This window comes from Chlamydotis macqueenii, chromosome 11 (assembly GCF_036417535.1).
Source record: "Chlamydotis macqueenii isolate bChlMac1 chromosome 11, bChlMac1.mat, whole genome shotgun sequence".
Lineage (NCBI taxonomy): Eukaryota > Metazoa > Chordata > Aves > Otidiformes > Otididae > Chlamydotis > Chlamydotis macqueenii.
The window spans coordinates 14079261-14107218 of record NC_141566.1 but is presented as its reverse complement, the minus strand read 5'-3'; the positions used below and the strand labels follow the sequence as shown (position 1 = coordinate 14107218).

The following is a 27958-nucleotide window of genomic DNA, read 5'->3' as shown; positions in this document are numbered from 1 at the left end:
CAAAATTACCAATTCATCCTGTCTGAAGACTTGATGTGTTATGCAGCAGTTTTGCAGCAAAAATAATTAGAGGTGTACATATGAAATATGTTTGTGTAGCTATATTGATCTATAGAAAGAGTGCATGCCAGGTTCTGATTTGAAATTGGTTTACTAAATTTTATAGACCACAACACTCCCACTGTTCCTTAGGTGGTATAAGAAAAAGAAAAGTGATAATGAACAATAAACACTTATATTCTTCAAAAAAAGGTAACAAATAGGAAGTACCCAATGTGAGTACCAGCTACATAAAAGAGGCACATATATAGTACACATATATAGATATACCTGTGAATTAAGCTATTTCAGCCAGAAATCAGAAAAAATCTGGAGGACTTCTTTGAAGTGTGGTGATTATGTAGGAAAAAGATAGGAAGAGAAAATGTGAACACCTTCTTGGCACTGTCGTCCACATACAGCTGTGAAATATCTAATGACCGTTCCCTATCACTCCTAGATTGGTGAAAATGTAAAGAAAAAACCAAGCTATTTTGTCAGCAGTCTTTTTATAACCCATCTAAAAAGGACAAATTTTCCTTTGAGATTTTTCTGTTAAAAATCCAGTTGAATTATTTACCTGCAAGATAGAAGGCAAATCCTTAGGGCATGATAATTTTTGTTATGCATCAAAACTGCATATAAGCATGTATTCTGAACTGTACTGACTATATATATTCTAATTGGACTGGTATTAAATACTTTTTTTTTTGTCTGAATAGCTTTCCTGTATATTAAATTGAAATGACAAGACAACTCCAATACCAACATTCAATTCAGAAGTTCAGCCAAAAAATCATCTTGGACTATTAAAGACATCCAAAGATATGAACAAGAATTTTACTGGAATTCCAGTAAAAATAAAGAACAGCAATTGAAAAGTTAGCCAACAATGTTATTTCAGAACATTAAACACATCAAAAAACATTATTAATTTCACTGCAATTCCAGGAAAACTGTTAGGTTAGCTGCAGTATTTAAAAGAGCTATAGTGCAAGAGCTTTTCGATGTCCACACCTCACCAGTGCGGATTATATTCAAGATACGCTTTTAGTGCTGATGTTTAGAGTCAACTAGCTCCAAAAAAATCTGGTAATGTATCCACTTTTAAACAGCTTCATCACCTTTTAGTAAAGTAATTTGGAAAACTCGCACTATCTGCCTTTAAATATTATTTGTTGAAAGATGAAAATCAATAAGGTAGCAATCATATTTAAACATACTTGTCTCTCTTCCTCTTTCCTTTAAGCTAAATTTAGAGCCTGCCTGTCATAAACGCACATACAAGCAGAAATGGGGTCTGTTTGTTACACAGGCACATCTGTATTTTGCTTCCAACAGCTAATGGGTAAATTTATGGATCACAACATTATTTTCTCAGAAGACAATTAATTTTAGGTATTTAGAATAATGCATAATAAACATATTAAAATGTGGCCCATTATTATTTGAAGATAATTTTTGTTACAGAAACTAGAAGCTCAACATTTTGTAAACACTATAGCCAAGCTAAATACCCAGTTGGAGTCCTTTTATTACAGCATTTTGTTACATATCCTTAAAAAACCCACCCTTACCATATAAACAACTGGAACCATATTTACAATTGATGGGATTTTGAAAAACATGGATGTTAGGAACGTTGTTGGAAAAAGAATTACTGATCTGTTTTCTTCTTCCTACATCTCAATGTGTCTTATTAAAAAGAGACAGAGATAATGTGTTAAAGATTTGGGAAGGGGAAGAAGGAATAAAATAATTCTGGAAAACATATTTTCTCCAACCACCTGTCAAACAAAAATAACGGGCTTTCAGAAAACAGATCTATTGAAGAGGAGGGAATATGCATGTCATAGGATGTTAAAAAAACCTCTCAATTTTGTATGAGTTATTTTGATGTGCTGCTTTTTTTTTTTTAAAGCACATCTCACAGATTATTAGATTTTTTTTTCTGAAAGGTGTTAAAGCACTTTGTATTCCCCAACTAAATTTAAGGTGTCCTCAGAGTTTATATTTGTGTGAGATATGAGTGGTAAATAGAAAAATTCTTATCAAATGACAGATCTCTCAGGTTGTCCTCAGTGAGTACAATCTATCCTCCTGCAGGCGTGAAAGTTTAGCCAAAACTGAAATCAGCTATAGTAAGCTCAGCTCTCATGGAGGTTAGTTTAGAATGATCTGCTTACAGGACGTATGAAAATTATAATTTCTGTCTTAGGTTTTAGTTATTCCAGACTAGGGCAAGTTTACTCTCATAGTCTGAGTGCAACATGGGCATCTGGACCACAAGTTAATTTTTGGAAGAGGAAGGTCTCTTACTAGTTACTAAAGTTTCTCCTTCATGTTCCCTGTCCAACAAAGCTTTTAGCAGCAAATATGATAAAATGCTAATTTCTATATACTCTATACTCCTACTATTTACAAAGTAATTTTACATTTTATTATATTCCATTGTACAACTTTACATAGTACCGTTATCATTTCAATTCATACTTCAGCAATTCAATAGATATTTAGATAACTGCCTTTCCTTGTCCTGTTATACATTTAGCTTAAAAAAAAAAAAAGTAGTAGAAAACAAGCACAGTGGTGCAATGTCCAGGCACTTTCAAGGTTGCTCAGCAAAATAAGCAAGCACCCAGTTTGAAAGCATGGCAACTTTTTGGGAAAAAAAAAAAAAAAAAAGAATCTTTGCTCATCATGTTTTTTTTTTTAAACATCCTTTGTACAGTTCAAGTATTCCTGAGAAAGCTCTGTAAAACATGACTGATATGTTTATATTTCAGCAGTTGGTCTGAGTGAACAGTAACTTCCATCACCAGATGTTCCACTGATTGCACAGAAGACATGTAGGGAGTCATGCATCCATGGCGAATGCATTGTATCTTCATGGTAGATCTAGACAAAACAAAACAATCACAAATTCAGTAAAAGTTTCAGTTCATTATTATAATCAAGCTGTTTAAAAAGGTATGCAAAAGAGATAGCCAACCTTGTCTTCAAAGCTGTTTCACAAAGGCAGCATAACAAAGAAATGAGAAAGAAGAGTAATTTAGCAATTTCTGTAGTGTTTATATATACTCTGTTATGTGTTACTCGATCATCTTTAGTTACAACTACCCAGAATAGGAAAGAAACAATTCTCTGTATAGCAATCTTCTATTATATCTTAGCAGAAACAGAATTCTAATAGTGTTGGTTTTTTTGTTTTTTTTTGTAAGCATCTGGAGAACCTGTGGCTAAATACAGTAAGCACTACATCTGTGCCATGAGGCAAGAGTTTGCAGTTTATACCCTGAAAGATGGTCTTACAGCACAGGATCTAACTGCACTGGTAGGGCTGCTCTAGAGCTGACTGTGTATCTGTTTTTCACCCGGTGGTTCACCAGTCAACAAGTTAGTTAGCCTGAATTTACATCAGTGAAACTGAGATCTCTGGCCATCATAAACAGTTTCTGGACATTCAGCTTTCTGCCACTCTCTGAGGCTTTCTGTACCTGTTCAGCTGCAGTTTAACAATGTTTAGTGTTTATGTTTCCCTGACTTCGAAGATCTGTAGACAGGTCACAGGCTGACCCAGTGGCTTGCCCCTCCACCCCACCATCTCAAACAAAGTGCACTGCCTGTGTTGTTTTGGAGCACTGACAATATTTACAAAAGCATATGTTGTTTGCAATGTGAACCCTAAATTAATGTAATATACTTTTTATGTTTAGCTAAGTAATTTTGCAGCAAAGGAAAACGTGTTCAATTACGTTTGGTCTGTTAGATACTTCGGTTATTTGATGGCAATACAAAGTTCAAGTCAGCAGTTATCTCCGTAATGTACAACCATAAAGAACAGTGCTTGTAAACATGATCTTTTAAGCTGCCTTTTGATCTAATACAAGAAGAAAGTGAAAACTATATCCTTCTCAGTGAGCCCCTCACTTTGACATTTCAGTTGCTGTAATATTTTGCCCATTAATCAAAGACAATACAAGAGTGGATTTGTAAATGTAACAAGATAATAGGGAGTGTGCTTTAACAATGCTGCTTTGTTCGAACATAATCTTAACTATTGTACTGCAATGGTGCAGAACCGAGTGATTTGGTTTTGATTTGACTATTGCAGAATTCAGAAACCACAAAAGTTCCAGCAGCTGCATGCAAATTACATGTCTTGGAAAGGTTTACTTGCAAACAGCTTAGAGTAAGCAGGCAGCAACTCCCATGAACGAAGATCTCCGAGCAAAATTCAGCAGTGGAGTATACATGGTAGGTAATGTGCATTAAAAAAATAAGTGTGCCAAATGTGCAAAATCAGTAGTTTGCACACTAAGAAAATGGTGTTCATTATCAGAATAGCAGGGAAATCTAACAAAAGCAAGGGGGATGCAGTAGTCACTTTTTCTCAAACAGATCCTCCCTTACACTCCTACAACAAAATTCAGCCCCAGGAGACCATTTCCTTTAAATTATATTGTACTCTTCCATAACAAGACTCTATTTAATTCCCATAAGCATTATTTTATTGTAAATAAACCTAACTTGGAAACAGCAGCCTGGAGCAGTTGTATTATTTTGCCACTTGCATATTTTTGCATTAGTTTGAACTTATTGTGGAATTTGCCTATGTATTTTTAGTGACTTAAAATATTGCCTTTTTAATTAATAGTCACATATGAACTGTATGTTGAGTAACTGGGAGATTCTGAAAAAATTATTCTAAATTTCAAGTACTATGAATCACAATGCAGTCTGTACTGTTCATTTTATTTGCTTGCTACTATGAATCTACAATGGGCTTTCTTTCGTCATAATGAAGGCCAAATTAAAGAGCAGAGGTACGGAGATTAATTCAGAAAGACAGCTTTCATATAATTTCACAGCATGCTCCTAAGTAGAAGTGCAAGTGTTCTTTGAATCTCTCACCTCTCTGAATCTACTATTGAAATGTATTTTCCTAGAAAGTTCCAAGAAAACATTAAAACACAGGTCAGATAAATTAGCACAAATATTTTAACAGTGTGTATAAATAGCATGTTGGTGTTAGGCCAAAATTAAAATAAAATATCCTTTAATGAAAAAATTTTTTTAAATGAATTGAAGCTGGATATAACTGAGGAAATGGAAATTTTGCCAGAGAATTTCGACCTATGACTTATCACAGGATTCTTACAATGTAGAAAACATGAGGCAAAACATGGCACAGGATTTCTGATGACCACGGCAGCCAGGAAACTAATGGTATGTGTCAGTGAAGACTCCACCCTGAAGCATGCTGTATACCAACACCAGGCTGAGACTTCCAATCAACAGAAACCAGTTTGAGGAATCCTCCAAGTGTATAATTTACTTTTCATCTTTTTATACTAAGCTAAATAACATGAGGAGTTATCAAATCTTCAATTAATTTTCAGTAAGTTTTTGGCATTAGCTAGTTTTCCAGCAAAGGGAACCACCTCTGTGGTGCAGTACGTGCCTGTTCGTGGATGATGTCAGAAAGCTCTTTCACCATATCCCGGAAGTTTGATTTTAGCCCTTCATGGTACTCCACTTGATCCTCCTTAATGAGTCGCTCGTTGAGCTCCAGAGCAATTCCACAGGCTTGTATAAACTTCCTGGGGAGGAAACAAATGAATTTTGGTCATTTCAATAGCCCAGTCTTTTACAAAGCAAACAACCAGATAGGCAAATCTCCGCCCCCCCCGCCCCCCCCCGACCTTTTCGCCAACATTTGGGACAAGTCACATCCTAGGGGCACCCCTGGCACAGTGGATCAGGGAATGGAGAGGGACTGCAACACAGGATTGGGCTTTCTGCTGGAGCTCCTCTGAGCCCCTGTCCTCGGTACTTGGGATATGTGCACCTGTGGTGCAACACAGTGGTCTCCTACCTTCTGCCCAACCTGTAGGACCACACACAGCTTGCAGATCCCAGATAAACCCAACCAGCTGCATGTGGGGTCACAAAAGAGAGGGAGGCCATGGTCAGGCACAGAGGGGAAATCAATCATGTGGGGCTTGATAGATCTGGACGTATGGGATGTGGCACGTGCGCTTGAGGTCAACTTGCTAACAGCAGACGCAGAAATTTAGATCATAGGGAGCTGTACTATTTTCTTGGTTACTGTTACTCATTTTTTTTAGCTTCATTTCACATGCATATTTCTCCTTTTTTTCTAGACTATAATGAAAATACAAGCCCAACTGGGATTTTCTGGGATTTTTTTCAATGAAATATTGATCGTGTTTGTTTTTCTGGCTGCACAGCAAGGCTGGATAGTAAAATCACCTTCCCTTTGTTCTGTATCTATGTGTGGCAGGTTTGCAGGGATTGTTCCCTTATTTGTTCCATGGTTTGCTAGTTTACTCAATACACTGCAGGAAAATAGGATTGGCCCCAATGCTGCTCCTTCCATACAGTGACCAACAGTTGAAATAATGGGAGTCACCAGCACCCAGTAGTGAATGCAGGAGCTGGTGGGCAACTGGTTTCTCCCGAGAGGTCTAAAAATCAGTGTGGTCCGACTGTCTGATTATATCTTGAAGGACACTTTCAAGAGGGAGGTAAAACCTATCCTAAGGGATAGAGTTAGAAAAACACCTGTGCAAGTCTCATAGTTTCAAAAATCAGCAACAGAAACAAGAATGATGGTCCTCCATAAACTGTGAAGAGATTTGCTTTAAAATTTTTCAAGTTCATCACTATGTAGTAAAAAATCCCTTTGGAAAGATTGGGAAACAATGCACAACATGAAAGATCCCTGCACACAAGACTATCGGACCTCTGGTTTTCAAACATACTTTCTTCACATGATCCTCTCAAATACCCACACAAACGGTTGAAGCAGGCGTTCAAGCTAATCTTCCTATGGAAGATTATTTTAATATTAACATATTATAATACAGTAATATATTAATATATTCTATAATAATATATAGAAGATAGTATTATTAATCACAGCCCTGAGTTTGGGAACTCTTGATACATGCAGTTACATTGGATTTTTTCATGTGTGAGCACCACAACCCTCTGAGACCTGGATACTTAAAAGGCACATCTAAGCATTCAGCATCTGCTGATTTGTGAGACAGACAAAAACGTAAGCAAAGCAGGTACTATGTTCCAGCCAGCTGGCTAGATTTATTACATTAGAAATCCTACCTGAACATTTCTTTTAACTCATTCACCTTCTTAGTAGGATATTTGCTGGACTGGCTGTCACTTAGGAAAGCTCTGGCATAGGCTAAGGGACCAGCATTAACCTAGAACCAAAGACGTAAGAAATAATTTATGCTAGAACTTCTGTTGAGTTGCTAAAAGCAGTTGTGAAAGGGAATAACAATTTAAAAAACCAAACCAAACCAAACCAAACCATTAGCATATTATTTGAATTCCACCAACTCTACATTACTAATGTTACCAGAGGCAGCTGAAGTTTCAAAACCTGAGTATTAGTTTTTCTATCTAGGTTTTTTAAGATCTAAAGATAAATGGAGATAAAAAAGAGATACAAACTGTTTCCTCATACTTTCTTCTTAGTTCCGTTTGGAAAAGCAATATGGTCTGAGTCTTAATGTCATTTATCCAGCTTCAGAAGTCAGGGTCACAGAAAGGCTATTTGTGCCTGATACTTTAGAGTACAATCTTCAAGAATTAAATATATTTCAGCATTCACCCATGGCCAGCTAATGTGCAATGACACTTGGACCTACCACCATGAGCCACTCGCTATGTACCACTGTATGCAGCCGGGCAAGCTGGGCTGGCAGGCTGACGGCTGCAGTGCTGCAAACAAGGTAGTTAATGATTTCTGAAAGTAAATGTGTTGTGTTGTGAAAAGATGACTCACTCAGAGATGTGTATATAAATGTAGTTTTGAACGGTCATCAAGCCTTACCTGCACAGAAACACAGCCTTGCAATTTGAGTTGCAGCTGGATCATGTCAACATCACCAGCAGAGCAGAGTTTCTGCAGCTCTGCTGTCTTGTCTTTTATTTCATCAGTAGCAACATCAATTGGTTTTAAATTAACCTGATGTTCATAATTGACTGGAATTCTCTTCTTTACATATGGAAAGGAGTTCAAAGCTAGCAGAAACAGCAAAGGAAGTTCATTGAGTGAAAAGTCATGCAGCAAATAGGAGTACTCTTCGTAGAACATCTACAGGCAGATCCTTGCCCTCAGGGTTTTACTCGGTATGTGTGCAATCCCGAACAAGGCTATCATTTACAAGCACAATTTATTAATTTGTAAAAATTAATAGAAATATAAGGTAAATTTCCCCTCCCAACCAGACTATTGTATCACAATCCTGATTAAGTAGCTGAGAGAACTTCTGACTCTTTCAGGATATTTTGATAAGCTAAAATAGTCCAAAATAGCTGCTGATACATACTGTCTCATGTTCAGATGCCTGCACTTACTAGTTAGAATGGTCCTTTTTTTACACTGTTCTTCCACACTGCCATGCTTTTTTCCAGATAAAGTGTAAGGAGTTTCAAAAACAAATCTGTTGATGTTATGATTTCTTTCAAATTCAGTCTTTCTTTCAGAGATTTCCTTGTCTTCAAAATAGGGCTTCACGTAAGTCACTTGAATATGGGCATACTTAGGATCAAGGTCTTTAACGTTGACCTATGAAATAAGAGGGTTACTCACTAGAGGAGCAAAGGTTAATAAATTAATCTTATAATTGGTTAATTTCTCTACTGGGATCTGATTTAAACTGATTCCCTGCTGGCCCAGCCCCATTGCATGCAGGTGAATGACACACAAAACACTCCTGTGACCTCAGCTATGATGTCCAGAGTATCTGCTAGCAGACACATTGTCTTGTGACAAGGAGGTGTGGCAGGAGAAATACCTCATCTGGGGCCAAAGAATCTGCATTTGGAACAGGCAGCCGTATCACCTTATCCATCAATGCAGCACATGCCTGAGCTACTTATTTGTTCTTATATGACCACACTGCTTCAAGGCCACGAGCTAGTGTTCATGCAGCACTGTGCTGTGCATGCAAATCTGCAGCCTTGCACAAAGCAAGTTTTGGGATCGCCAGTATCTTCTTTAGTAACCCAGACATATCCACAGTTGCAACCTAAGGGTGGAAACAGCCCTTGCAGGGAACACAAATATGGTATTCAATAGGAAAACTTATGGCTGCAAGGGCACAGAAGATTTTCTTTTAAAGTTGCAGCCTCAAAGCGACAAGTAACTTCGCTTCCAATCATCTGCTCCTTTGCGCTGGTTCCTAGCGCTTCCCAACAGCAGGGCTCAGTCAGATGTGCATTGCAATTTCCGATTCACAATTCCCAATTCATTTATTTCCACCTGGGAGCCAGATCAGCACCAAAACCTGTCAAGCTGTGCAACATGTCTACAGAGGAGCATGACGATGCAAGGGGCAATTGGAAGCAAGGTGCTTGCAAGAGGGTGGAAGGCAGGGCTCACTCTTCCATTCCTACTGGCAGAAGGAAGGGATGCTCTGTCATCTCCCATCTTCAGCTCCACACAGCAAAGCTCAAGCCTTCTGTGCTCCATCTGCACAGTGCTTAGAGCAGTGCAGTCCCAGGCCCTGAACAGTATCAGAATAAAATTGACATTTTTGTCACACTCATCAGTGCACTCTCTGGTGTGGCCCTGACATTCACTGCTAATAGCATTTTGTTGCCTTGTTCATGCAGTTTAACTATACCTTGTTAGAATCCTGGATAATTTTTACAGTTTCCGATCCAAATTTTTCTCCATAAAGTTTAAGAAGTCTGAAGGAGATCTCTGAGAGGCCTGTCAGCTTGGGTTCCTTATAGATGTATTCCTTCCCATCTTCTTCTTCAAAGAATGTCTAGCATTAATCACAGTGAGGAACAGTGAGTTTCTTCACTTGGAAAAATATTTTAGATTTGCTACTTTGAAAGTAACTTTCTACTAATATTCAGAAAGTCAAGAAGGTTGAGAAGGCTATGACTTGCATAAAGTCTGACTGAACTTGGCTTGTTTAATAGGTTCCTTCAAAAATTATGTAAAAAATAAAATTTCTTAACCAACACAAACACGTCATTGCTGAGCACAAAGGCTTGAGTATGACCACTGAGAAATATAAACAATGTGGAAGAGGGGTTTGGCCAGCGGCTGACTTTTAGGAAGAGGCAAGCAGGAGAAAAACCACAAAAACAAGGCACAGAGAAGGAGCAGAAAGACACATCTATTGAAGAAGCCCTGATAGCAGAGCCACAAGAAAAGTGCAAAGAGAAGGATTTTGTGTAAGCTGGAAGGGACGTCAAGCAGTAAATAAAGAAATGTGTTTCCTCTGCTTTGATTCCTCTTGTATTCAGGGAAGTGGAACTTGGTGTATTTGCTGTAAATAGAGACAAAATTGCATTAAAGGTCGTGCGTGCATCACTAGTCCTCCCTGTAACGGAAACAGCATGAAAGTGTCATGCTTTGGCAAGCTGTTCCAGTGGAAGTTGTGACAAAGTGTTAAAACTATATCTGTGTAGCTGGCATATAAAGCCAGCAAAGCTTTAAAGCGCAAAACTGGATCAAGTCTGGGTTGTCAGAATGATACGTTGCATAGCTTAGTTTTGGGGGCTGATCCAGTTATTTCTACAGCTTCTAGAAAACTAAGCTAGCAGCTGTTTCCTTTTATCTATTGCTAACCTTATTTACTTTTTACATATCCAAAGCTGAAGGTGAGATGAGATGACAAAAAAAAAAGTATGTTTGCTGCAGCCAAAGTCAATGCTCAGATACGTTCTGTGTGTAATGACTGTGGTCTTCAAAGGCACAAACCCAAGGTGGTTTCAGGGGTATTCATCATCTCCTTTAAAAGGAGGAAGCAGGAAAGGCAGGGCTCATATTATCTAAATAGCATTTTCTAAAGAGGGGTCCTGCATCTCCCCCGCAGTTATGGGTCCACAAGCAGAACCAGAGAGTTCAGAGACATGAGGGAGTTGAGGGGTAACACACTTTATTAGAATAACTACTATAGCTGGAAAAAAAAATCAAACCACTACTGCTTTTAGGCTCAGAAGATGTCATCAGATATGATAAGATCATGCTCCTTCTTGGGACTCTGAGCCCCAGATCTTGTCCATTTTTCCAGCTACCTTGGCTGACAAAAAATACTATCTATCTCTACAAGTATGTAACCAACACTGATACATATTTTGCCTCCTGTTTCTCTGAATAAACTTTACTCTACTAGTATCTAGAAGGGAGCAGCAATTGTCTGTAGAAGAAAGTGTCTGTTACTACCACTGTTTATATACCGTGGTTATATACTGTTACTGGTTATATACCATACACACTAAATTGTGGTTTTGTAACTTGTAATACCTATAATTACAAAAAATCCCCTGTGTTTTCTGAACCAACTAAGCCATTTCCTAACTGCTGAGTTGTTTTATGAAAATCTCACCAGCAGAAACATAAATGTTATAATAAATCAAGTGCTCCTGGAAAGAGACAAAAGCCCTCACCTCAAGGGTGCAATAATGAAATGCTCAGATAGATGTGCCAGTGGCTGCACCAGAGGAGCTAGCGGGTTCTTTACCTTCAGGTCTGACAGAGCAGCAGCTTTCGGGGCCAGGATGCCTGATGAGGGGTAGCTGGCATGCTGGTGTATATACTTACTTGTCCATAAAAGGCGACTCTGAAAAAGGTTCCAAGAAGCCTCTTCCTTGTGTGCATTACTTCCAATATCTTAGCATATGCTCCATGAAGCGTTCTGTACAGCTGAGTAAGCTTCTGGAAATCAAATCTGGACGTCATTAAAGAAGAATTTCACAAGCAGGAAATTCTAGCTAACACTGGAAGCTACTGAGATAACTGAACACAATCCTTTTGAGGCTTCAAACTTGAATTTCTAAAGAGGTTGAACTCATGGAGTTTTCTTTGAAAAACTGCATGAGTCTGAAGCACATGGTTAGGTTTAGGTCTGATAGGTACACAGACTGCAATAAGACCACTATCCTTAGAGCAAAGGCTGAGCCTACCGTCTCAGCATGTTCCCTGACTGAGCCTTTAAGGGTAGAGCAGCTTGCAGTATTTTACCCAGAAATTCTTTTTTGATTAAAACCAGGTTTATGATGAAAAAAATAGATCAACGCTTCCCCTAGCTTCAGTTATATAGTTGGATGCTGTCCTGATGTGGAGGGGTCATGGGAGAGGGAGGGAAAGAGGAGCAGTATTCAGCAGTTGAGCAATAGCCTCGCCCCAAAGCAGGGGTGTTAGCAGGTGTTGGGAAAGAGTAAGTCGAGTGGTAACAGCTTCCTTCCTTCCTCTCTACTTGCTGCTGAATTACCTGCAGGATCTAGTTCCTTCTTTGAACAGTTCACTCTCTTTTTTTTAACCCTCACAATGCTCAAGTTGCAAAAAGAATCAGTGGCTTTGCTGAGCATATGGGATGATGACAGCTTCATTTTAGGGGAAGGAAAGTGGGAATTATTCACTAAATATAAGTCTTCTGTGTCTTTAGCTGTAATAATTACGCTCCAGACTATTGCTTTCACAAAGTGTTTAATGACTAGCAAGGAACCACAGTGTGTGCTTTACTGACACCAATTAATTAACTCATAACTTCAAAAATAAAAAAGCTTCCTGTTTTTTTCTTAGCGATCTAGGAAATTACCTGATATGTTCAAAACAGTACAAAATGCCTACCTCAAATTCATGTCGCTTTTCATAAATAGGAATGATCAGTTTGGAAACTTCAGCAATCATTTCATAACGTTCTGCTTTCCACAGGCCATCTATACATTGCTCCAGCAGCTCCACCAGGACTTCCTACCAGAACAACCAAATGAGTGTTATTAATAACAGTCAAAGTTGGACGATAAAACCATTTTAACTTCAGATACTTTAACATGTTCCAGTGTAAGTGGCCACAGTTATGTAAGTTTAAACCCTGTGTGTTCTTGTCCTTTCCAAAGGCCAGGTACGCAAATTTTGGTAAATTGACCCAAAGGTCACGGTTACCCAAATTTTGGATAAATAAAAAAGAAAAAAGCACAAGTTATTTTAAAAAAGTTTTTAATTCTTAATAAATCATTAGCACAATAGCCAGCAAGTATGCCTTGGTTATTTAGCTGCCTCCTCAGGAGAATGCCAAAACTCTGTGAAGGTATAGAGTTGGCAGCCCTGGACGTGTTTAAGGTTTCTTAAACACGTCCAAGGAACATGTGTGCAATAGTAGAGGGATATGATGCTAAGGATCCTCAAGCCTAGTCTGAATGAATGGGCAGCTGGGCTGCAGGGCCACCTCGCTCAAACATGTGGCCCGCCCAATGCAGCTGTACAGGGATGGTGCAGAAGTAATTGTGAGACTTTATGACTCACGGGAGGATCTGCTCACTTCCCCAGTGCCCTGCTGTGGTTTCTGGATTGTTCTGCTAATGAGGTGTCCTGCAGCACAACCTTAACTCAAGGCAAACCTAAGCTGACCTCCTGGTTGGCAGAGCTTGACTTGCATTCTGTCCTTCCTTGGAAATACCATACTGCACTACCCCGTGCTGGCAGAATTAGCATTTGCATAATGTAGCAGGCAAAGATTGTGGTGTAGCTTGTTCAGTCTCAGTGCTAGAAAAGCCTTTCAAAGGAACCAAGAACTTACACCAGTCTTACCTATCCAAATTGTACACAGAAAATCCTTCAATGCATACTTCTCTTGGGAAATTGCTGTGAAACAGCCTTCCTTATGGATGCCAGTTCACAACTATAATTTGTGAGAGCTCACATGAACAAAGTCTAAAACTAAATACTGATCAGCTACTATAAGACCTCACCTCACTGTAATGTACATCCATCATCCCGCCATCTTCTTTCATTGCACCTTCTTCATCAATGTTGGGAGTGATTTTCCTGAAGGCAGTGCATCCACTGGGGAAGAGTTCTGCAGCAGATAAAAGCAGATGGATTTGGGGAATAACATACCTCAAATGCATTATGCTTCAATGGCCAGGGAATAGCTGACAGCGAAGTCCTACAAGTAGCAGCAGACCTGACTCCCATTTTTGTTATTGATTTGCTACATGAGAGCAAACACATCAGAACCTTCCCAGCCATCTGCCATGGGAGTCATTCTTAGTACATAACTAACATCAAGCACAACAGATTTTCTGGTGTGCTATCTGGAAGTCATCTTTGACCAACCTAATGGGCTGCAACCAACTGAAAGTCGGGAGAGAAGGACAAGGGTATATTTTTGCACAGAAGATACAAGGAGAAGGCTGTTGCTGGATGCTGGAGAGCTGAACAGTAAGTGAACAGGATTGTACACTGCTAGCAGAAAGTGCAGTTCTTTATGTACTCCAAACCTTTGGTAGTTCAGCCTTTAGTGAACCCTTTCCAGCCTACTGATACATAAGGAGTGCCAGTAACAGAGATAACTCAATGTATTCACTTGATATTCCTTTGGATTTGTTCCTCTTCTTTTTTAGAAGTTCTCCTTTACCACTCATTGTGGTAAGCAGCCTCCAGGGTACAAATAAAGAATTGCCAGCTTTCAATACTCTCCCCTCTGCAGCCATGTGAAATGTGTATACATATGAGAAAAACAAGTCCTTATTCTTCCCACTTAGCCAACACAAAGTACAGAATTTGGAGGGACTCCAAGCCCCCCTTGCAAGGCACTTAAGACCTTTCCAACCAAGGCAGTGCATGTACTCAGCTTTTATGCAGCCATAGCTTTCTGAAATGTTAAGTGTCCATTTCAACAATACTCCCTTACATGGAAATGAGAAATGGGGTCAATATATCAACTGTGGAACAGATATTTTTAAGAAAACCTGCAAAGTGGTGTTATTTGAGAACACACAAGTCTGTCTTTCCTTCCTGTTTTGCATTAAACCACTACACTCTGATGTGTTGTTTCTGATTGTTCTTTACATATTTGTGTAGTTAGGCTATACTCTCATTTTTTGACTGAATTTTGACTGCTTTATTCTATAGTTTTCTGTACCACATATAGTGATACTTCTGATCAACATATTGACAGAGTTTTCAACGCGGGCTTCCCCCGTAAGCGTATTTCCTAATGTAAAATACAACTGAACATCTAAACCGAGACATGATGTGTCAGTTCTTATTTTAATCAGCAAAGTGCGAATATGACTGACTAAGCAGACCTGGCCAGCCTAATAAATGCCTGTGTTTGAACTCTTGGATTCCTTTCTTAAAAAATACCATCTTCTTATAGTTTTATACACTGCATTATTTTTTTTTCCTTTTTAGCTTGTTTTTAAAATAACAATTTACCAAATCAAGAGACACTTATCTTTAGAAATATTCTCATCCCCCCAAACCCCATCACTGCCTCATTGTCCTTGTGCCTGCCAAACAGCACTTACTTTTCCTGTGCAGAAACTCTGCAACGAGGGCTGCTACATGAACGTAACACATGGCTGCCTGCAAAGTACAAAGGGAAAATTAAAATGTCATATGTACAGCTTCCTTGTTGTGCACCATGTTTTTAATTATATAAATTACCTCTGAAAAGTCTCCATTTTTCACATGTATCTTTGCCATACTGTCCAGCCACGTTTTCCGGAGCTCTGGGGTACTTGCGTAAGATTTGGCTAAACTGTATTGTAGATCTATCAACATTTCTGGATCCTTTTCATGTTCTTTCATTTGAGCAGTAGCCATAAGCACTGTACGGATTCTCTTTGTCAAATCTTTGACTTCAGAAGGAAAAGCAGTTGCCTGACACAAAACAAATCTAATTAGAAGCAAATATAGAAATAAATGGTGTTCCAGGCTTTGCCAAAGACGGACAGTTGCTACCCTTTCAGCCAACACACCACTTACTGCCAAACTGAAAACACAGAAAGCACAGGAGATAAGACTAACTGGCTTTTACTTACTCAACTCACACTGCATACAGTATTTCATATGCAATTAGAGGCATTTCAGTCTGGGTGTGCACAGGGCCAGTCTCTCCTGGTCATGTGCAGGACACCAGGTTGGCTGTTCCCGTGCTGCAGTGAGGCAGGTACTTTGGCATCCTGAGGAGCTGGTGTGAGAGCAAGACAGAAGTGGTCTGTGCATGCGAATGTCCCAGCATGGGACCATAAATAATGCCTGAAGTATTTTTCACGTCATTCGACATCCAGCTTGTTAGTATCTGATGTGGTCACTCTTTAATTCCTAAAGCACCAAAGGCATTTCTAGAGCTTTCCACCACAAGAATGTAATAAATATAGAAGGAAACACAGGCTCCAATCTGATCCCCTCCTCAGAGCAGGGCCATCACTGAGTTACAGTAAGGCTTGTCCAGCTGAGCTTTCTAATCTCCAAGGACAGAAATCCCACCTCCTTTCTGGGCCCTGTCCCAGGGCTGCGTCATATTCTTGGGAGATAATTTTTTCTTTAAGTGAAATTGGAATTTCCCTTGTAGCAACTTGTGCCCATTGCCTCTTGTCCTGCCACCCCACACCTCTGTGAAGAGCCTGACCTCCTCGTCTCTATAGCCTCCCTTTTTGTTAGTGGAAAGCAGCAGTTAAGTCCCCCCTCAGCTTTCTCTTCTCCATGATGAGCCTGGATCACGTTCCCTCTCTTTGGGCTCCTGCTCCTTGGCTATCTCTGTGGCTGTGCATGGCATCCTCTTCAGTGTATTGAACTCTCTCTTGTACTCTTGCACTTAAACTGGATATAATGATGGCCTCATGACGTCAAATATGATCAGCAAAGTATGGCTCAGTGAAACCTTTATAAACATCTGTGTGCAGAAGACAATTGAGGTTTTTGCCAGGTATATTCTAATTATAACTTTGTTATAGCACAAATTCAACACCTAAGTGAGGTTCTCATTCCACCTTTAGGTCATAGAGTAATCACAGAACTGCAAAAACTCTTACCGATTTCCTCTGTCCTATCTTGATAGCTACAATGCGTGCAATGGAGCAAGCTGTAGTGATTATATATTGTTTAATGGGTTGGGTAGAAGCTGTTAAATTCTCACACGATGACAGACAATTATTTTCCAAATAAATACAACCATTAATCTCCATGAAAGAGTGCTTTCTTAATATTACTGACATTCAATTAAAATTAATTCCTGCTAATTATTACCTTCAGGCAACAGAAGTACCAGACCCTCCCTTGTTATTCCTCTCAAAGCCGGCAGTTCTTGGAAAGCTCTTTGGACACCCTTGCAAGCAGCACACTTTGCAAAGCATAACCTGAATTGCAGAGCTCTCTCCTTTTGGCATGAGGCCTCATGGATGGAGCGTGACCTGCCTGTGCAGCTGTCCCTATTGCTGTTGGCATAATACTTGTTTACTGAGCAAACACAGCCCAGTATGAGCTTATAAATCATAGTTCCAACCATTAGCCTTACCCTTAAACATTATTTCCTTGAGTGCATCCCTGGTTTTGCATTAATGGTGGACAGCACATGATGTGATTTAACATCTCCAACTTACCTTCATAGGCCTGTCACTGTTTGCAAAGTTGTTAATGATGAGCAAGGAGTCCTGAAACCTCGTCCCACCGCTGAGTGCCACATCTGCTATTAATTGGCTCACTGCAATTATTATCTGTTGGGACAGGGTAGGAGCTTTGTTTAAACGAGCCCTAATAGAGGAGTTTTATTGTCACAGTTACATAAAATACTCATAGGAAAATATCACGACTTTCCCACAATGTAAGCAATAGTTGTGGCTTTGCTGTCACATCTCCCAAGGATAAACACTCCCCAGAGGACCAAACTGCTTTACTGAATAGCGAGTTCACAGAACCCTGTTTGTACATTAGTTACCTTCTTCCGTGATTCATTACAACCCAGACCATATTCGTCTGCCCCACGAGGTATCTAAATTTGTTTAAATAGCACAATGCTGCAAAAGCAGCTCCAGGAAAATCCCTCATCCTGCCTCAAAGGCAGCTATTCTTGTCATCCCTTCCAACCCATCCTGGCCAGCCACTGGGGCAGAGATGCGTGTTATGTCTCTGATTCCAAAAACTCAATCGCTTGGAGTCCTTGATAGCAGTGTATTCTACCCAAAAGGCCCTTGGCCAACCACTGGAAACAGGAATTAGGCAAAGCCTGGAGATCAAGAGGATTTTTGTCCATATAACAACGGCAAGATCCTTTGCAGGGTGACACGGTTATATTGATATATCTGTTCACCGAATCTGAGGCATTCTGCTCTCTGCCTTTTCCCCAGTCACTGACCTGAAGATGCGTTCTCAGAAACGTTCTCCTTTTAGTGAACTCAAAGTTATTTCTCATCAGGAGATACAGAAGAGCGGAGGCTTCGTTCCTCGTGGAGGACACCTTGGAAGTGCAGCACTTCAGGATCTCATAGCAAAGGGCAGCGCACATGTTCACCCTTCCCTTGAAAAAGGCTGAGGGAAACTTCACAAGAGGCATGCAAATATTAGAAAATACACCACTAAATTACACCCACAGGCCTCAGATGGGCAAGAGGATGGGGCAACACACTGGGCTCCAGCCTGGATAGTCTAAATAAAGCCTCTGTTAGAGTTTTGAGCCTGAAAGTATTTGTGGGAATGAATTCGGGGCCTATTTTAAACCATGTTTCTAGAGCAATGTGAACTTTGCTGTCACACTTTTGGCAGATGCACTCATGCATGCCCATTTATCCCCCCCCCCCAACAATTTTTGGGTTCATTGACAAATTCTCACCAAATTGGACAGACAGAAGTTTTATGTCCTTACAAAAGCCATAAACACCAGCAGCCGGGCAGAGAGGAGAGGTCCCATGGACATTCCCACCAAAGGCTGTCATCTGGGACATGAGAAAATCTGCTGGAGCCCACCCAGAAGTCCAGCCTCACTGGGAAACATGACCTGTGATGCTCGCACAGCTACTTATACATGTCCCCCAAAAAAGCCTAAAATCATGCTTGCCCTCAGGAATGCAAACAAGAGACTTGCTTGTCCCAGAGAGCCTAAAATACACAAGGACACGCCATGGCCCCCAAGATGGAGCCGGCCCCAGGGAGCAGCAGGATCAAGCTAAACCGCAGCGTGAGCTACCGTGGTTAGCAACGGGCCTCAGAGATTTGCAGCAGGGTTAAGAAAAGCAGAAGGGGAAGACCAGCACCCTGTACTGCCGTAGCATGTCTATTGCCTTACCAAGCACTTACTTCCAAGCACGTCTGTGGGGGCAAGCTCAGCGGCACCTGAAAAGCAGATGTCTGCAGCAGTGCCCTGCCTCAGCAGGCAGCAGCCTCCACACAGGGCTTGCCAGAGGCAGGGACCCCCCAGCGTGCATCTGTCTGGCCGCAGTCACGAGTGGTGGCTGACAGGGAGGGGGCACTGCACATGGTTTCCTTCCACCTCGGCTGCAGTGGGCTGGGCACAGGGAAGCAGAAGAAGGAAGGGTTTTGGACTGGCACGCAGCCACCACCGCAGGCACCTGGCTGGAGAGGGGTGATGCCAACACCTCCGGGAGGGAGCAGAGGCTGTCTGAGCATGGCGCAGTGGCACTCTGCTCTCTCTGCTGCAGCTGGGGACCAGCCCCAGGGAATTTGTTGGCACAAAGAGGCAACAGGGGCAACCACACTTTTTGTCTGTTCAGAGGAAAGATATGCTCTGTTCATTCAAAACCCAATGGTCCTCATGGGGCATGGTCCCTGAGCCACTTCTAGCTGCCCCACTGCCTTCTCCCTTTGGGAGATGACAGTAAATACTATCAGAGTATTCATTCACATCCTCCAAGTCAGAGCCTGGGGCTGTTACCATGGCCCTCTACTCCTTGTATTAAGTATATATGATTCAGAAAAGCTGGCAGGTAGTGCTGTGGCCACCACCATGGAGTGCTGGAGAAAGGGTCCCACTACAGGCTGTGGCTAGCAAGACTACACCATTGGGATTACATCAAGCCACACAGGTTACAAGGCAACGTGAAGACACTGCCCAAATACTTGGTGTTCACTGTCTCTGGCCAAAAATATTTTCAGAAAAAAAAGGGGAGAAACAAAAGCAGCAAATAAACACCATAGTAACACAGGGCCCAGAGGATCATGTGTGTGCTTGAGAAAGGAGTTATTCAGTAACTGCTGCCTGTTGTAATGCAGTCCTTCTCCCATAGCGAGATGGGGTCATGCTCAGAACTGGGATTAGCCCAGAGCTGGCCACAGCGATGTGTGACTGGGCATGCATGGGCAGCACATGGGCACCCAAGAAGATATGTCTGGCACTTGGTCTCAGTGGGGACCACTGCCTGCCTGCAGAGGCTTTTGTGATCCAGCTCTAGTATGAAGGGCCAGAGCAGGAGTCAACACAGCAGCACAAAAGGGATGTGAGAGCAGGTCAGTCGCAGCAGCGGACAGGACACACACCAGGGGCTGTAACAGTGCTGCATCCTGAAAGTAACTAATGGGGAGGGAAAGCACAGCTTGACATGGTCAGGGGGAACTGCTAACAGACAGGAAAAAGCTTCCCAAACTGTCTGTTGCAGGAAAGGAGCAAGGCTCTGCTGCCCTGGTCCTTCAGGGCCTGGGATTTGTGACACCTCTAACATGTTCTGCTAGTGCCAGCCCACCAAGGGACAGGCAGCTGCATGGGGTTTCCATCACTCTCACATCCATGTGTCTCAGCTGCTCTTTAATGCAAGGCAAATTATCTCAGCCCCCTCCTCCGTGCATGTGTTCCTTCATGATCCTTAGTTTCAAGATCATTCCCAAGTATTTAAGTATGTAATTATCTGTAAGTGATGGTCTGAAAAGAAGAGTTTAGATATGAAGAAAATCTAGGGTATAAAATAAGAGCAATCTAGCTTTTGTTGATTCTTCCCAGCCAGGAAAACAGAGACAGCTTTCTTCCCAAAGTCTCAGTACACATGCATGCAGGCAGGGTTCATTCTAAAACCAAAACCAAACATGCAAACAATTATAGACCTTGTTTGTTCTTTGCTTTCTTGCGACATCTCTTTTTCTTAAGTCTTTTGCCTATCAAGCAATCAGATTTAATGCAGAAAGCAAGCTACTTTTAAGACAGATTTTGAGATGCAGAATAAATCTCAGGACTTTTTTTCCCCTTTATAGACCATTTTATGTAACCATAGATAAGAGGGGGATACTTTTCATTGTAATTATTAGCTACAGAAGACCATAAAAATGACAAATTGTCCATTCTAGCTGCGTCAAAGGTATAAGTCACTTTTGGTTTTCTTTAAGTTAACACTAATTTATAGCTAATAGTGATACTCAACCCAAAACAAGCAGTGTAGCTTTCATATTTGAAAACAAACTTGCAGGAAAACATGCCGTCCTTGCACTTGTCATGAAATGCAGTGAGCCCCCTGGCTATTTTTCTGTCACTTTGGGCCTTAGAAGAGCCCTTCAGAGGACTTAAAAGGAAGTTGGAGACTCATGTGGTTATGGAGTTGGCAAAGAAAACACTTCCTTATAGATACCATCTGCTGGGCTCATATCTTGCTTTTACAGAAGCAACCCTGTGTCCTGTCATAGGGGAAATGTGAGAAATTAACTGAAATAATTCTTTCATATCTTTGAAGACCCACAATGCCAAACTCAGCATGGATTCAGGCTGGTGTAAATCCAAGAAAACAACCCCACTGCCCGTCCTTGCAGCAGCCAAGAACGCAGCCTGAGTTGCTGTCATCAGCATTTTGGAAAGCGAGCCTGGAACCCCTGAAGGGCTCCAGGTTTTGAAAGTTGATAGTGAGATCAGATTGAACATGTGTGCAGGTTTGGCTTCGCATTTAAACAACCACAGAAAATTTGCCAGGAAGGCAAGGAAGGTCTCTTGTTTGCTATAGACACAAACCAAATACTTCTGGCTAAACAAACTTTTTCCCTGACTAATCAGGGAAAGAGATGCGCAGAGAGACTGTCTGAGTGGGGTGCGTGCAGATCTGCAGCGGGATGGATCTCAAGGCTCTCCAAGCAGATCACACGCAAACAGAAAACTCAAAAGAAAGGTAGAGCACTAAACATGTACTGGACTCTGTAGAAAAACTGAATGATTCCTGCTTGTGCCAGCTGCAGGCTTTAAGAAGCCCCATGGAAAAATATCTCGTAGGATACCATGCTGTCTGGAGCCAGATAGGGAGCTAGCAAGACTTCTGCATTTTCCGATTCTCATGTGTTTGCTTAGGACAAACCAAAATTCAGCTCTAGATATACCCATACTAGCTCTCAGCTTTGCTGTGGGGTTATAGCAAAATGTAAATAGCTCAGACTTTTGCCACCTTTGAAAAACAGTTTAGCAGTTTCTTTCTTTAATCAAACTTTGTTTGGCAACTAGTGCAAGTCCTCCTTTGGAAGTAACACTTTGCTGCATATCATTTGCATATGGTGCTCTGCCTGGCTGCAGTATCACGCCACATGGATTTACCTCATTAATGAAGTGTTGCATTCAAGTGATTTGAGTGGTTTTAACTAATTTTGAATTTATTATAACTGTGCAGCTTGGAAGGAATGGAGTTTGCATGCACATCTGGTCTTGAAAATGTACCTAGACAAGTAGCAGGTTTCGACAAGCATGAAGGGAAATGTCAGCAATAGCATCAGTCATTGCTCTTACGTGGTTAGCTGCAGCTTTGACGCTGCTTGAGCTCAGGGGATTAAACAGCCTCGCCGTGTACCAGAGCCCAGAAAAGTGTAGAATGAGGTTGAGCAAGTTACTACCCCCTTTCAAACACAGTAGGAGAGAAGCAGCTTGTCAGTACAAGTATTATTCAAGCAACAGCACTGCTAGTAATACTGACAGTTTAGGGCAAAGATTAAAGAAGCACTTGCTTTTAGTCAAACTGATAGTAATCTTTAACAGCAGTTTTGTGACCAGGGCAAGTGAGGGAATTCCTTGCGATTTCTCCTTTTGTTTCCTGATATCCAACAAATAATACATAATTGTTTAAATAGATAACTTACTTAACCTGGGCTGTTTTTTAAATCAGTGAAGAAGTTATTATCTAGAACACATCTCCAAACAGCACAAAATACCAGTTTAACAGGAATTTAAGCGTACTGATCTCTTCTGTCATACCTATATAAATTCTCCTGCACTTTGGAGTTGTGTATTACATACCTTACTAATGAAAGCTCTCAGAGAGGCAAACACATGCTTAAGAGCTGCTTCTGACTGTCCGTTTTTGAGAAAAGCCAGATGAATATCAAAAACCTTCTTCATGAGTGGATTGTGGCCATCATTGCTCAAAAGCTGGGTCTGGAAAGCAACAAGAGAATTTATTTTGCAGAAATGTTGTGCCTGAAGCTGTAAATTACAGAGATAATATTGCATAATTAATCACATCACTTCTTAAGCCAGATAAGGAACAGGGCCTTCAGTAAAAATATAACCAGTAAATATGAGAACTAGTACAAACTTACACTAGTTGGTCAGAGGCTATTTTTATAGCAGAGAATGAAACAAAAATATTTTATCACTTTTGCATCACTAACTCCAAAACCTAATTCCATAATCTGTACAACTTTCACTGGTTGCCTAAAATTATTTTAAATAAAGCAGGCTGTTACCAACATAACTATCACACTGTTTAACAAGCATTTCACTTGCAGCCCAAAAGAGAGAGAAAAAAATAATCACAACTTTTCACTGGACAGATTTGTAGCTGTAGTAAGTCAGTGCACTTCCCTTGTCTCCTGTAAAGATTTGACAGTTTGGACCTGTCCTGGTTTTATTTAGTGAGGGGGGGGCTACGGTGGTAGCTTCTGTAAGAATCTGCCAGAAGTTTCCCCTTTGTCCAGTGGACTCGGCCGGGCCTAGGGCGGACCCACTGCTGGCCAGGGCTGAGCCAATTGGTAGCAGAACATTCCCTGATAATGCCTTTGTGATAACGTATTTAAGAAGGGGGAAAAAAAAAAAGAAGACGTGAAGAAGCCAAAGTAGGGGGCAGAGAGGGGGAGGTGCGAGCCTTGTGGGCCTTGCAGCCCTCACCCTCTGGCCTCCCGCCGGGCAGCCAACTGGGCCCGACTCAGCCCAGCCCGGCTGCAAGAAGTGGAGAGGAGATGAGATGTGAAGAGAACCTGAGAGGCGTCTGCCAGCCTGTTGTGAAGAATCTCTTGTGAGAGGAACGGCTGCAGACACCAAGGTCAGTGAAGAAGGAGGGGGAGCAGTAATGTGGCTCCTGGCAGAGATCCCCCTGCAGCCCATGGAGGCCCACGGAGGGGCAGAGATCCCCCTGCAGCCCGTGGAGGACACCATGCCCGGGCAGGTGGGTGCCTGAAGGAGGCTGTGGCCCGTGGAGGGCCCACGCTGGGGCAGCCGTTCTGAAGGGACTGCACCCCGTGGAAGAGATGACCCACGCCGGAGCAGTTCACAAAGGACTGCACCCCGTGGGAGGGATCTCACGCTGGAGCAGGGAAGGAATATGAGGAGTTCTTCTCCCGATGATGAAGCAGCGGCGTGAAACAACGTGTGAACTGACCGTAACCCCCATTCTCTCTTCCTACCCTGTGCCACTCAGGGTGGGGTTGGTGTCAGGGTTACTCTCCCTGTGCCTGCTGTCATCCTTGCAGGTGCTGCACAGGAAGCCTGACGTATCGTGGCCACCCAGCAAGGATGTGGATGCCCCATTATCGATAGGAGATCAATAGTCCCTATGTCACTGTCAGTCCATACAGTCCTTGGGCTGGCTCAGATTTGTCTTTTGACATCCTCTGCACATCTTACAGCAGGGTAAGTTTAGGATCCGTACTTTTAAAATGAATGCATTTACTCTGTCAGTAAGAACAGTATCAGCACTTTCACTGCAGTTTAGAACACACTTTGGTGCAGTAGCATCTTATGACCATAAAAGCAAAGCAGAAGTCCATTAAAGCGGAAGGGAATCCAGTCTATCCTGTGGTTTGAAAATCACATTGTTTTGTGGTTCAGCTATATTAAAAAAGAGGCAACTGAGAAAGTCAAGCAAGTTTTAACTCCTGCATCTAAATTCTTCTGCTGTCGCCAGACTTTTAAGGAGTAATTTAACATATGCAACAGGATGGCTTTTTGGTCTGTAACAAAAAAGAGCAAAGGATATGAAGCAAAGAATATTATGACCTTTCTCTTCATATTGTTGCCCTGGTTTTGGCTGGGATGGAGCTAATTTTCCTCTCAGTAGCTGATGTGTTTTGGATTTCCTATGTGAAGAATGTTGATAAACACACTGATGTTATGAGTTGTTGCTAAAGAGACCAACGCCACTGTCTGGCCTCCCAGGTCTCACTAATGTGCAGGTGCAGGAAGCTGGGAGGGATACAGCCAGAACAGTTGATCCCAACTGGCCAAAGAGAGCATTCCATGCCATAAACGTCATGCTGAGTATATAAGTGGGGGCTGGCTGGGGTGAGGCATCTCTTTCTCGCTCCTTTGCTTGCTGCTTGGTTTTGTTTCTGTCATTGTTGCTTGGGATGGGCTGTATCAGTCATTGGGATGTCAAATGGTGAGAAATTGTGCATCGTTCATTTTGTATCCATATATCCATTTTAGTATCCATATATTCTGTTATTATTGTAATTTTCCTTTTGTATTCTAGTAAACTGTCTTCATCTCAACTTACAGGTTTTCCTTTCTTCCCAATTCTCTCCCTCATCCCGTTGGGGAGGGGGAGCAAGCAACCGTGTGGTGACTAGGGCTAAACCACAACAGTTGTTCAATATATCGAAAAAGGAAACCTTCATTATGCTTACTCTGAAATCTGGAGTTGTTCTTTTGACATTATGTGAGACACATTGCTATGAGCAGGATTCCTTCAACTACACTACAAGGAAGAGCTTTTCTGGAACGGTATTTCAGTATTTTGCTGCCAGTCTGGAGCTCGCTTCACTACAGAGGCTTTGATTCTTGTAGATGACAATGACTGCTGTGAATCACCATATGGAGAAGATTTCTACCAGAAGTACTGGTCCTATCTGAACTGGTAACCAGAGCTGGAATGCCTCAGCCTCAGAAACATTCATGTACATTCAAAGAAATCTAGGCCTCACTTCTAGGCAATTTATGGTAGAAAACAGTGGCTGTTCTAAGAATGCTAGACCTTCATTTCCCTTTCCTCTAGTCCCTTCTTTCTATATGATGTACATTTCCTCTTATTCTATTTTTGTAATGCCTACACTCACGGTATAATGTCCATGAAATTTTCTCTGGCCTTGCAGTTTTGAAGACATTGCAAGATTGCATAGGTGCACAATTACTCTGAAATCTCATGAAATACATAGTGTTTTGTAAAATAAACAAGCTGCAAATTATTTGCTTTTGTAAAGCTTTCCATAATCTGCCACTCTAGGAGAACGGATCACTAAAATCAACACGCATACAGAAATGCAGCACACTTTTCTATAACAGCTTTGATTTCAATGCTGACCTTGAAGCTCTGAGTGAAAAAAGAGATGGTATCCAGGACTGTCAGGCACACTTCGGTGGCAATATTGCCCTCCAGTAATGCTTGGTGTACAATATCTGCTTCTGAGGTGCCTGCATCTGTGAACAGAAAGCAAATCAGGAGAAAGGAGTCTTCAACCATCTTCAACCACAATATCTAAACGCTGATATAGATAAGGTTCTCCCCTTGCGCTTCACTGGGTTTGGGAGATGAGGTAAGAATAGCAAGATGCTGAATTTGCCAGCTCCATTCAGGGAAGCTGCCTGAGCCTGATGCCAACTGAGAAAACCAATGTCAGCATTTCTCCTTAATCTCACTGTCTTTAAAGCCAGACAGAGAATGAGGTGTCCAAGTTGTATCCACAGAGAGGAAATGGCAAGGTGTGTCAACGGGACAAAACTCACCCACCTAGAGAGGCTTAGAGCAGATCCCGACTCAGGCCTCTGTGTGGGGCAGGTCTCCTGCTCACAACCCAAGGAGCTGAGCCGAGACAGGCAAGAGGAAAAAGCCATGCAAGTCCTAGTGATTTTTAAGGGGCTGGCTTAAATGTCACCCCCCTCAATCTAGAAATGCTGCAGGGAGGAGCAGTGACCACTGTAATTCTGCAGAGTTTGAATATCCTGAAGCAACAAGCTGGAAGGCTACATGCAGTTTTCAGCAGGCTAATGCTCACTGTCCCACCTCGCTCTACTGTACATACTGTGGTTGAGTGTGAAGGAGGTCTCCAAGCTGCCCAGATGCTGGAGCCGCACCTGCATCCCCCCAGCTCTGTTGCGGAGTGCTGGCATTGTCTGGGATTTCCTATCGGCTGCTGTGTGCTTGGATAACCAGGCGTCGTGCACCCTGCAAGGGGAAATGAAGACTGCAGGTTTGGATAAGCAGCAGCAGCCACACTATTACAGGATTACATGAGGCACTAGAATGGAGACCTGGCCTCCCTCCAATGCACTGATCTGGTTTATCCTGGACAATCCCAGTAGGACTGACCAGGCTACCCTGGTCTTGCCTGTGCCAGATGGCCCTAGAGCTAACGGAACAGCAGTGCTGTTGCTCAGGAAGCAAAGATCCATCCGTGACTCGTGTCTCACCTGCAGCCAACCACGGGGGACACTGCCAACCTGCGCGGGCAGCCAGCAGCGCTTGGGCCTGGGGGTCTCATGCAGGAGCTGGAGGGGAGGGAAGGGGCAGGGTGCTAAGACAAGGGGACTCTGCTTGCGGCATGGTGCTGAGCAGAGTCCCAGCCCCGCAGGCTTCCTGCCTGCTTGGGTTTGCCTGGGGTGGATGTGTACGTTCCCTTCCTGCCTCACCTGCGGCAGGGAGCATGGGGACAGCCCCCCACCCTGGCCCCAGACAGAAGAATACAGTACCTGGCAATATTTCTCTTCCCCATGTATCTGAAGTGAAATAAACACACCCTAGAAAGAAAATAAAATATGTATCTGTTACAGATCCTGCAGATCAGGAATGATCGAGAGCATTTAAAATCTACCCTGCCCTTATCTGCAGACACGCTTAGTGCATGAGGCTTTGGGTCCGTATTTACAAAGTCACTTGACCTCACACCCTCGGTTTCCAAACCCTACGGCACATCCCTGTCTCCTCACCCATCTGT

General features: G+C 42.0%; 1 protein-coding gene across 3 annotated transcripts in view; it reads right to left on the bottom strand.

Moving 5' to 3' along the window:
- Positions 1 to 1333: 1333 nt before the first annotated feature.
- DOCK11 (dedicator of cytokinesis 11) overlaps positions 1334 to 27958 on the bottom strand; it is an 85535-nt gene continuing 58910 nt past the window's right edge. Inside the window, exons 37-54 of one of the 3 annotated variants that reach the window (XM_086756729.1) lie at positions 27714 to 27761; positions 27435 to 27512; positions 27047 to 27189; positions 26329 to 26444; positions 23049 to 23186; positions 18201 to 18383; positions 17449 to 17562; positions 15512 to 15727; positions 15373 to 15430; positions 13810 to 13916; positions 12689 to 12811; positions 11660 to 11773; positions 9723 to 9869; positions 8452 to 8662; positions 7925 to 8115; positions 7189 to 7289; positions 5504 to 5642; positions 1334 to 2937 (exon numbers count right to left, since the gene is read on the bottom strand). In XM_086756729.1, coding sequence (XP_086612855.1) covers positions 2815 to 2937; positions 5504 to 5642; positions 7189 to 7289; positions 7925 to 8115; positions 8452 to 8662; positions 9723 to 9869; positions 11660 to 11773; positions 12689 to 12811; positions 13810 to 13916; positions 15373 to 15430; positions 15512 to 15727; positions 17449 to 17562; positions 18201 to 18383; positions 23049 to 23186; positions 26329 to 26444; positions 27047 to 27189; positions 27435 to 27512; positions 27714 to 27761 — 2350 coding nt within the window. In that variant the 3' untranslated portion in view covers positions 1334 to 2814. The remainder of the gene's footprint in view (positions 2938 to 5503; positions 5643 to 7188; positions 7290 to 7924; positions 8116 to 8451; positions 8663 to 9722; positions 9870 to 11659; positions 11774 to 12688; positions 12812 to 13809; positions 13917 to 15372; positions 15431 to 15511; positions 15728 to 17448; positions 17563 to 18200; positions 18384 to 23048; positions 23187 to 26328; positions 26445 to 27046; positions 27190 to 27434; positions 27513 to 27713; positions 27762 to 27958) is intronic. The other 2 variants (XM_086756731.1, XM_086756730.1) reach the window with 2 other exon arrangements.